Consider the following 12,239-nt stretch of genomic DNA (forward strand, 5'->3'; position numbering starts at 1 on the left):
AACAGTAAATATATATCACATATTTCATATTTTAATCTATATTATATTTTAATAATAAATAATGTAATAATTTAGTGTTTTACAATAAAAAAAATATTACACTGAACATGTGCACAACGAAACCTAGTGACATGACAATAAGAAAGTTATTTATTACATATTATCATGTTATCTTATTATCTCATAATTATGATATATTATTATTTAGGAATATTAATTGGAGTAATAATCAAGGTTGAAATACGTTCTTTTGATAAACTATTCTGAGAACCATGTCCATCTCCATTCTCATATATGAATAGTGCTGTTCTAGCCATATTTTTGCAAACTTCAACAAAATTTTCTGATAAACAACTCTCATCTTCATCTTTCTTATTCATATCCTTCCATGTTTCACTTATCAAGAACTTGATGTGTTCACGAGCTTCGTCTTCTGTAGCATTATTATCGTACATGTAACACTGAATCGATTTAGGAACGTCGCCTCTATTCAATTCATCCTGGTCAATTTAATTAAATCAAATTAATTGTTGAGGATAAATATTTTTTTAACTAAAGGTAAATAATTGTGATTAATTAAAAACATATCTTCAACTATATAGATATTTGTTACTAAAACTAAAAGTTTATGCTATCATCAAGAGTGCGACTAAAAGGTTATAGCACTTACATCAAATGAAGTACATAAGTGTTTTTCTTTTATTTTACTTATATATATATAATAAATAAAAATATAAAACTAAGTAAAAATAAAATGTTCCTAAATCATCTTCAAGCCTTGTACTCACAAACACTAACAAAAATCATATTTTGTTGTGCCTACATATTTTGTTACTTAAACTAAAAAATTATGCTATCGCGAGTACGAATAAAATGTTAGAATACTTACATCAGATGATAAATAGGTGCTTTTCCTTATTTTACATTAGAAAAAAAAGCTTTACATTAGTTACTTTTCTACATGTAGAGAAGCATTATATTTAGGATAATTAGTAATTTTTTCTCCCGAACTTTAATATGTACCAAATTATGCTCTCTGAACTTTTTTGGCCGTTAAAAATTCCCCTTAAACTATTGAGATTGTTAAATTTAAGGACTTTTGTCTAATTTTAGACAAAAAAATTCTAACATGGATGAACGTTCAAGGAGCGTAATTTAGTACGTATCAAAGTTTGAGGGACATGATTTGATAGATATCAAAGTCTAGGGAGCATGGTTTAGTACATAAACAATCATTGAAACAGTAAATTTGAATAAAATTAGACAAAAGTCCTTAAGTTTAACAATCTCAATAGTTCGGGGAGAATTTTTAACGGCAAAAAAAGTTCAGGGGGCACGATTTAGTACATGTCAAAGTTTAGGGGGAAAAATTACTAATAAGCCTTATATTTATTTTCAATGCTTCTCTATAAAGTTCACCGTTAAAAATATTAAATGAAAATTTGGATCGTCCCTTATCCAAAATGGTATAAAAAAACCCTAAGTTCAATTTTCATCAATTTCTTTTTCTTTTTAACATAATAACAAATGTGAAGTCAGTGTCTAGCACAATCAGATGAAAAACTTATAAGTAGTCTGGTCATAACACCTAAGTTTTATTTTTGATAAAAATTGAGTTGATCGAAGCTATTTAACAAAATAGAAGGTCTGATACGTAAAATTAATGTGATAATTAAGAGTACTTACCGAAGATGTTCCTAAATCATCTGCAAGCCTTGTAATCAAGCATGCTTGTTTAATTATGTTGGGATAATGATGTTGCAATTGCAAACTTTTCAAGTCTTGTTTTGTTATAGGATTTGTGAAACAAAAATAAGCATGCATAAGAATTACTGATGCTCCTATTGAAAGCCAACCCAACTCAGTGTATTCTTCCAATGTTGGTTGGTATCCACTATAATACCATTTTGCTTCTTGTAAATAACATTTACATAAATCTACCCACTACAAAATAAAATAAAAATTACATACAATTAAGTTAACACATGTTATATAAATATATATTAATTAATTAACTGGGAAAAACACAACAGAAAAATACAACTTTTTAGTCACAACATAAAAATTTTGTGACTAAATGTATCTTTTAAGCAACAAAAAGTTATTTGTGACTAATTAAACAATATAGTATTTAAATACAAGTTGCCACTAATTAAGTTAACACATGTAATATAAATATATATATATATATATATTAATGTAACTTGGAAAAAAATTATATGTATTAATTAAAGTATTGGGGATCTTTATTTGCACCCCAAAAACTTATATAAGACCCTATTTAATCATTTTTATTTTATAGGAAAATATATATCTTTAATCATACTAATTTTTTTTTTCATATTCTTAAAAATTATTCCTATAAGAAAACAAATTATATTAATTTAAATATTATAACAAAAAATGAAATAAAAATGATATGAAATTTTATTAGAACAAAATAATACATGATTTTTTTTTTAAAAAAAAACATGAAAATAAAATTAAAATAAGTATTGAGGTTAGCACAATATGTGAGAATTTTTTTTTTTTAAAAAAAATATTAAGAGTGATTATTAAAAATTATTTTAAGCTTTTTTTTAATATTAAGGTTGTACTTATTATTTTGTGGGGTGCAAGTACTTTAAAACCTCTTTTTAACTTTTTGAAATATTTATATAATTTTCACAGAAATTGTTGTTCTTTTTTTAAACATTACCATTCAAATTTAAACATACTACACATTTTTTTTAATCTTTTATCTTACATTAAATACAACTATAATAACATAAAATATTTTCTTAACAATACGACTAAAATTTAAACTCATTGCACAAATTTAAAAAATATCTTTCTATTATCATTTATCACACAAAACATATTTTCTACTATATTTCTAAAAATATATATATATTTTTTTTATTTTTGATAAAATCATACCAAACATAACATTTATCCGGCTATCAAAATTCTATTATAGGGTTAAAAAATATATTTCTATTATTGTTTTATTTTTAAATAATAAAATAAAAAAAATGTTTATAGTTCTTAAATTAAAAAATTATAAAATTAAATTTTGTACTGTTAAACTAAAATTATAAATAATAATAAATTTTGAATATTATTATGTTTTCTTTCTATAATTAACACTTAAATTAAATATTTTTCAATAAAAAATAAGTTTTGTTTATTGAATAATTTTAAAAAAAATTAATTATACAACTAAAATAAAAATTAAAAAATATAACTAAATATAAATTCATTCACGTAATATTAACTTAGTATATATGGTACGTACATACCGATTTCTTAAGGTATTCAATGTTGACAAAGTTTTGTTGTACTAATACATCGGACCCCATCTCATTTATGGTATTGTGTAAAACAAAGAAAGGCATCTTCATGTAATCTGGTAACTCATTGATTAATTTCACATCCCATCTACAAAATCAAATATAATTATTATTATTACATACAAAAATTAAATTAGTGTATGTCATTTGAGATGCTAGGAATTTGTATTTATGAACAAAAAGTTTATTATATAGTATCCAACAATAACTTATAATCTAGGATATAAGTATCCAATATATATTAAATATTTTTTTTAATATATATTAATTATCTCATATATTTAAAATAATTAGGGTCATAATTAAATGAATAATATTTTTCAGTTTGTAGTTATATACTTATTTTTTTGGGCATATTAATACAAGACTCATTTGGTAGGTTGTATAAAGGAATAACAAATAACACTATGTTTGAATAAAATATTATATTGTATTAATTATTATGACCATAAATTTTAATACAATATGAATCGTAGTATTTAATTTACACATAGAAAATGATTTGTATTAGCCTAGATTATAATATTTATATAAAAAGTCCGGGGTTGGGGATCCCGACCCCAGACGTGGCCCCGGTCCCAAATCTTGGACCCTAGACTCAAGACCCGGACTTGGCCCTAACCTCAAACCCTAGAGCCAAACCCAGATCCCAGAGTCGATATGGACCAGAACCCTGGACGCAGAACCCGACTCTATTCCAGGACCGGCCCTGGACCCGCACAGAGACCTTGACCACGGACCCAGACCCCGACTCAAACTCGAACTTAGACGGCCCAGACCCGGATTCGACCCCAATCTTAGACTCAAGACTTGAACCCCGACCTGAACCCTGAATCCCAGACCCTGGCCCCAAACATGGTTAGGAGTTGGAGTCAAGTTTATGGCAAATATAATATAATTATACACAAGCTATTAATACAAGTTAAAATTTGTATTAAATAATATTAATACAATACGATCCAACACAATACAAATACAACACGACGTACCAAACGAGTTCAAAATATTTAATATAAATATAATATTTAAAAATATAATAATTATACTAACCTTTCAACAGCACTAGTGAAAAGCTCTAATTCCTCCAAAGTTCCATATACATCATAAATATCATCAATTATTGTTATAAGCACAAATAATCTTGCATTTATTCTTCTAAAATAGCTGAATTCTCCCTCGAATTTTAGTCCAACATCCCATAAGAAAGCCTCCATCAATCTATCTCTAGCAAAATTCAATTTCCCACCAAGTTTACAATTCGTCCACCACCTAAAAATATACAAATATATTATTAGAATAATAGAGCATATATAATTATTCTATAAATATATATAATCTATCTCTAGCAAACATTCGTTGCATTGCATGTTACTAATACCTAATATATATAGTTATAATTATTACCTCGATAAATGTTGTAAATCTTCTTGGTGTGTTGATTGCACTATATTAAAATCTAATTTCGCAAACTCGAACAAAGTCGAATTCATGTCTTGTTTTTTCTCATATATTTCGTCAATGAACCACCTAGCTTCCGATCTTGTTATTCTCCAATCAAGCGGAAGCTCGAAAGCGTGATTAATTAATAGCAAATTACTATTAATATTATTATCATCTAATAATAATATTTTTTTCTCTTCCTCATTCTCCATTTTCTCCATGTATTTTTTAAGACATTTAGTTGAAAAAATTCTTGCTTCCTCCAAAATATTTTCATGTTTCATAGCATAGAATGAAGCTTCATATAAACACAATACTCCCATAATATCATCACTCAAGGATGTTTTAAATTTCCCTCTCTTATCCTTGAAAGCATTAAAAATTTCTGCAATAAAATTCATAAGATATATCGATCACTATTTATTCTACATCTACTAAAGAAACCATGCATAATGATTTATTTTTTTTTTTAAAAAAAAATAGTTAATAAAAAAGAAGAAGAGAGAAGAAAAATACTCATCGTCGATTTTTATTTTAAGCACGTGTAAAATTTTAGCAGATATCTCGCCAGCTATTAAAAATGCTTGATAATAAGTTAGTACATGATTCAAATAATCACATTCATTTGTTTATTCTATGTTTTTTATATATGTAAAACCGATTGTATGAACTATAATTTATTTCCACCTTGTTTATTTTTGAATATTTTAGAATATATATAATGATGATATGCATACTACAAGTACACAATTTATATCATCATATAAATAAATATTTTAATTAAAGATAAAAATGATATTTCTACTTAAAAGATTCTCATCATTAAATTATGCATGCGTACGTACCTTGAGGTACTGTATAACCATGTTGGCGTAGAAGCCTAAATTCGAGAGCAATGGCATATAAATTATAATTAGGGTTAGTAATAATATTATTGTTAATATAATTATCAGTGTATTTTTTCTTCAAAATAGTGTTTATTTCATTCTTAAAATGGTAAGATATTCCAAGCCTTTGTAATGTATCAATTAGCTCAAGTAGGGCTAAAGAGTTAATTTCCAGTCCAAGGAGCATTCTTGTCACTTCTTTCTTCAACTTATTTAATTGCCTTGTATAGGATTCTCCCTGCATGCATAAAAATATGGGATTAATTCAAAAATACTTAAAAATAACAAAAAATTTACGTTTTTATGAAATTCTGATTTTTTTTTTTCTTTTTTTACATTTTTATGGATTTTTTTTATAAACCGTTATTTTCAGATTGCTCTAAAAAAGACTGTTGTTTACACGTTATTTTCACAGGCAGCCAGATGAAAACAACATTATTTTTCCTTTAAAAAATCACTAATCCGTAAAAATATTTTTTTTAAAAAAAATGTACAATTTTAGAGTAGTTTGTGTAATTTTTCCTAAAAATATATATACGTATTAATTAATAGTTCTATATGCAAAGAAAACTAGCCTAGCTTAATTTAATATAATGCATGGTATAGGAAAACTATTAATCTTCTATTTTATAATTAGACCAAATAATAGCATGTATAATCAAACCATCCATACAATTTTAATTAATGATCATATATATATCTTATAAGACTCAGATTAGTTTTTAGGTGAGATATTTCTTATTTTTTTTTTGTATATAGAGAAATTGTAATTTTTTTATATAACAATATATATTATAATTATATAAATAGTAAATATGTTGTTTGTTTTCGAGAAATACTCATGTTGGATTCACTCTAATCGGTTTTCATGTTAGAAATTACTCTTTAATTACAAACATTGTATAAATATTTTGTTTTAATTATAAAATTTGTGTATGTATTTTTTTTTTTTTTTTGAAAAAAAATGCTGTGGGATATATAATAATATTTTTTTTCAAATAAATTAAAATAAAAATATGTAAATTTTACTATTAGAGACGAAATATTTTTTAGCAAAACATAAAATATAAAATAATATCTCGTTGCAAAAAAATCGGATTTTACAAAAAAATAAATAAATAAAAGGACATATGGTCATTTATTGGTCAAGAAAAGTATTTTGCGCGATGCTTTTAAATATGCATCATCAATGGCTATTCAAAGCATTTAGCAATCAAATTTCAGCGATCGCGCAAAAATACTTTAGACTCATTTTTGTAGTGTTCAAGTAGTCAGTTTCATGCGTGTTGTTTTATTTTATACGAGTGTAAGTGACTATATTTTTTAATTTTATATATTTTTGATGTCTTTAGTTGTTTAAAATTTTTTGAAAACATACCATATAGCTATTATAAAAAATTAAAATATAATTTCTCTAAATTGATCAAAACGCTCCTATATTTTTAAAAAAATATATAGCTATACATATAACCATCATGTACACATAACCAAGTTATAAACTAAAAAAATATATAACTAAATATAAGTGAAATACATGATATTAACATAATATTTATTTATATATTATATCATCGGGATCAAAATATAGAGTAAAAAATTAAATCAGTACCCATATAATAAATAAATGGTTGTGGAGAAAAAAAAAAGGAAAGAAATAAAGGAATAAATTATAGCATCATATATTGAAAAAAATTTCTACAGTGAGACACTATTTTTTATTTCGATATAGAGACGTGTTTATTTTTAGTACTTATACATAAATTTAACGTCTAATTTAAATTTAAATTAAGATTTATATAAAAAAAATAATTATCTTTTTTTCCAATAATTTAAATTAAGACGTGTTAATTTTAACCGTTAACTTTAACGAAAAAAACCGTTAAACCAATAATTTTTATTAGATAGCCACAGATTTAATAGAAGAGATTTAATAAAAACAAATCAGACCTTATATTGGGTTGAAAGAGATTGAATGTAATCGAAAGACCAAATCGGAGGTTCATAATTGGCCGATCTTCGAACAATAGAAGATTTAGTAGTAGAGCTAGGGCTACTATTATTGACCACAGTACATTGGATGGGGTAGCAAGTACTTGATTTTGATTTTGATTTTGATTTTGAAATAGGACTAATAGATGTTTTTGGTGTGAAAAATCTACAAAAGTGATTATTATTAGTACTAATGGTAGGTAGTGATGATACTATTGATGGAGAAAATTGGTGAACAGCCATACAATGCATTTTTTTTTTTTTTGTAATTATATGTATAATTTTTCGAGATGAAAATTTCTGCATTGTACCTCTTGTATTTATATATCTTTATGATGGTGAATTAGGCAAGAACATTAATTGAAACATTTTTATTTATATATCTTAAACATAGTATTTATTAAATAATACTAATACAATCTAACACAATACCAAGGCCGTTTCAAGGTGTTGAGAGGCCTAGGGCAAAATTTATAAGAAGACTTTTTCCTTTTAAAAAAAATTAAAATAAATATTCTTTATTTATTAATTTATTTGCTTTGAGATATTATTTATTATTTAAATTTTGACACAATTTAATTTAGAAAAATTACCTCACATACTATTTTTTAACTTTTTTTTCTTTCAAATTTACAGTTTAAGTTGTGTTCCAGTAGTTTTTCCGGTAGTTTCTATATGAGTTGCTATGTTGATTTTGATTGCGATTTAGGTTGCTTCGTTAGTTGCTATGGGAGTTTCTATGTAGAATTCTGTAAAAATACCAAAAAAAAAAAAAAACTGTTTTGAAGTGTAAAAATAAAAAAATCCCTATAATTTAACTATTTTATCTCCATATGACATATAATTTTTCTCACCACATAAGCTAACATAAAAAATAAATCAATAGTATGCAAAAATTACGTTAATTTTTTTTTTCATTTATGTTAAACGTTGTATAAATTTAAGAAGATACATAATAATAAAAGAATATACTTTTTATTTAAGTTATAATATTGTCATTGTTTGTTATAATGTTGCTATTAAATTTTTAAGCTATAATATTCTTGTTAGTTATATATTAAAAATATTTGATTTATTTATTATTATTACAATATTTTTTATCCTTTTGATTGCATCTAGAGTAATTTTTAAAAAATTACATACTGAACATAATATTCGCTTCTTATAAAAAATAGGACTTTTTTCAGTTTTAACCAAAAAAATAATAATATTACAAAAATACTTCCAGTTGGCCAAATAAACAAATATACAGCCCAAATAAAAAAATTAACACAAATACCATTTACACACCTTCAAACCAGTATCCATGCTTCCTGGGCAACTATCGCGCAACCATCGTGCAACCACGCAACAGCCCAACGCAACCGAAAGGAAAATTCAACAGAAAGAAAACCACCATTAATTCCGACGACTTCAGCTGAGAAGACGACCAGAATCAATTAAAACATGGGCTGTTTTGAATTCATGAAAAAAAAAGTGTAGAAAAACTACTACGAAATTAAAATTCAATCGGAAATCCAGTTTAATTTGTATAAAACTAATGTCCTGACTTCAATTTTCAGATCCATGCCAGATCTCAAAAAGTTGAACTGGAGTTCCTAAACAATCAAACTCAAGTATAATCCAAAAAAAATTACATCCATACTATAGTAAAATGTTTATCCTGGTATATTTTCATTGTTTTCCAAATTTCTATTAATGGTGAATTTGTTCATATTAAATCATAAAGAGACATGTAGATAGAGTTACGTACGTGGAAACACTGTTCTAATTTTTAATGTTTCTTAATAGTTGCATAAATATTTTGCTAACAGTTATTTTGTCTGATTGAAATCTTTGTTTGATGCAACCTTCGGCCAATTACCCAGCAACCACCCAGAAACTTTCTTCTGATTGAAACCTTCATTCGATGCAACCTTCGGCCAACCACCCTGCAACCATCGTTTGATTGAAACCTTTGTCTGATGCAACCACCGCGAAACCACGCAGCAACTACCTGACAATCATCGTCTTATTGTATAAGTGATAGTGTAAGAGACATTTTGGTAATTAAAATAACATAAAAGGTATAAATGTTGTCCACACCTTATGGAAGTATTTTCGTAAATAAAGTCAATTTATATTTTCTATGTAAGAATTCCTAAAAAATATACATAACAATATTCAATTTTTTTTTAAAATAATGTATTTTTTTAAGAAAAAATCTCAACACTTATCTAGATGAATATATATAACCCTAAAATTTTTAAAATAGCCAAAAAGTGAGTGAGATCGGAATCGGACCGAGCACCTAACACCAATACACTCAATCACTCTTAGCAATTGTGCTATAACTCTTTTATAAAATTCATTGACCAAATATATATATATATATATATATATATATATATTATTTTTATTTATATATATAAATATAAATCAATTTTAGTTTTTTGGGGTCTCCGAAATGGTGGGGCCTAGGGCCTAGCTGCCCCACTCTTTGACCGGTTATGCACAACACAATACAATACAATATAGTACAATATATAACGATGTACCAACTTAGCCATTCCATGTAGTATAATTTATTATATAGTAGGTAGGTATATATATTGTTTATAGTTAGATGTGTAACAGGTACTACTATAATTCTAATTAGCTAGCTCCATTAATATATTAGATTATTAACAAATAATTTTGATTCATTAATCTTTTTTTATATTGATTTCATCATTATATTACTCTATTATAAATTTAGAATTGCACATTCACTACTACAAAAATCCCTTTTAGAGGCGGTTTTTAAGCCCTTTCAGCGTTGATTTTCGCGAAATTCACTACCGATGCTGATCAGGGCGACGCTAAAGGGTTTATATGAACCGACGTCATATGTGGCGTAGCAACCGACGCCAAAAGGTCGCGAATTTCAGTTTTTTCAATTTTTTTTAATTTAATTATATAATTTTAATTACATTTTAATTATATATTTATTAATTTATATATTATTTTATTTAATTTAAATTACAAATTTATTTTTTAAAATGTAAATTAAATATTATTTAAATTTAGGTAAAATATATAATTTCATTTCATAAAAGTAATTAAATATTACACAAACACTAATGTAAAATTAGTCAAAATATTAATAAGTTAATAAATCTAACTACAAGTTAATCTATAAAAATTACATAATGAAAGAAAATTCTTGGGCCTTTCAACCTCAATCGTCAACGTGAAGCAGCGCCATCAATTGTTCTATCCACTTTCACTGTAGTGGTAACAATTCCGTTTTTAGATCGTATCGCTTCTTACCCCCAAACTGTTAAAAAAATTAAAAATTTATATTAGTTTATATATATGTATATTATATATTTGTTATTATAATAAATATATACTATAAACAATAATTAAAACTTACAGCTTTTTGATCTTGTATGTAACGGTTGGGGTTTGCACGTGCGACGATGTCAGTGATATATTTCAAATTTTATCCAAATTCTACCGAAATTTCGGCAGCATAACATTTGTAATTGAATGCCCCGAAAAATTTTAAACATGCCTGTATAACGACAAATAACACATATATAACAGTAGTTTGTTCATCCATCCCACCGCAGCACATATATTCGCAGAACCTACTTCACTACAGATGAATATTGAAGATATTCAAACTCCACTAATCATTAAGAATTAATTTATAAGAGAAGTTACCTCGGTTGTTAGAATTAAGTGTTTAGGCCAAGGAAGGAACATTTGCGATACGTCCCTAACATATCTGCACCCTTCAATTGGGATTGGGATTTCAGCGTCCTCTTGCAGGATTTCTGACATCAGAATCCGGGCATGTGAATCATTGTAGTCCTGGCAGTGAACAGTGATTTTACCAACATGCTCGTACAAATACACTCGGGCCACAATGTTGTCGATGTTGTCAGAGTAGAGATATACTTGCTGATTAAGGGCCACATAGTCATCGAAATTGTACAGGATACCTTGGTCGTTGAGGGAAATAAACTCCTCAGCATAAGTTTGTGGTTGTACCTCAGGAGCGTATGGTTGTGGAAAATACGCCTCACCAGCCACCTCTCCATCTTCCTCTTGTTCGACAGCGTTTCTCTGCTGCTTAAGGGATTGGACTTCCGCTTTTAACTTTTTAATCTCCTTCGCTTGCCGAGCCACAACATCAGACACTTCCCTTTTCTTCCTGCCGAACAGTTGAGATGCCCTGGTCAGGAACCTACAAATCATAAAACGCAAATTAGCTACGATTTTATTTGTGTAACTAAATAAATAGAATTTCAAGTAATAGCATACCCAGCAGCCCTGACACGTCCAGGATGCTCTGGTGTCCCGAGCTCCTGCGTCAAGATATCGTTCTGGCCCTGGACCTGAATTTGTCCCTGACTAAGCATCTCCTCTAATTGAGCCTAATGCACGCATATATTCAAGCATGAATTATATACACTAACTCATGAGTAGAACTCAATTAAGAATTAATATATACTTACTATCTTCTCTGCAATTTCCTTGTCGTAATCAGTGACAAGTTTTTGACTCTTGGTGCGAGATTTAATTATCCAAACACGGTGGCGGGGGGGATCTGCAACTTCGA

At 26.9% G+C, this 12,239-nt stretch overlaps 1 protein-coding gene across 2 annotated transcripts; it reads right to left on the reverse strand.

The window, feature by feature from the left end:
* On the reverse strand, positions 1-7,935 carry LOC133037756 (myrcene synthase, chloroplastic-like). 2 transcript variants are annotated; one of them, XM_061115225.1, is made up of 7 exons: positions 7,607-7,935; positions 5,618-5,897; positions 4,737-5,157; positions 4,383-4,601; positions 3,282-3,420; positions 1,687-1,944; positions 1-500 (listed from the first exon to the last, which is right to left on the reverse strand). In XM_061115225.1, the coding sequence occupies exons 1-7, from the start codon at positions 7,898-7,900 to the stop codon at positions 201-203; spliced, it is 1,911 nt and encodes a 636-aa protein (XP_060971208.1). In that variant the 5' UTR covers positions 7,901-7,935; the 3' UTR covers positions 1-200. The 2 variants fall into 2 exon arrangements, with proteins under 2 accessions (XP_060971208.1, XP_060971209.1); XM_061115226.1 differs by lacking the exon at positions 1,687-1,944.
* Between the last annotated feature and the right edge of the window lie 4,304 nt (positions 7,936-12,239).

Source organism: Cannabis sativa, chromosome 5 (genome assembly GCF_029168945.1).
Source record: "Cannabis sativa cultivar Pink pepper isolate KNU-18-1 chromosome 5, ASM2916894v1, whole genome shotgun sequence".
NCBI classification, from domain to species: Eukaryota; Viridiplantae; Streptophyta; class Magnoliopsida; order Rosales; family Cannabaceae; genus Cannabis; species Cannabis sativa.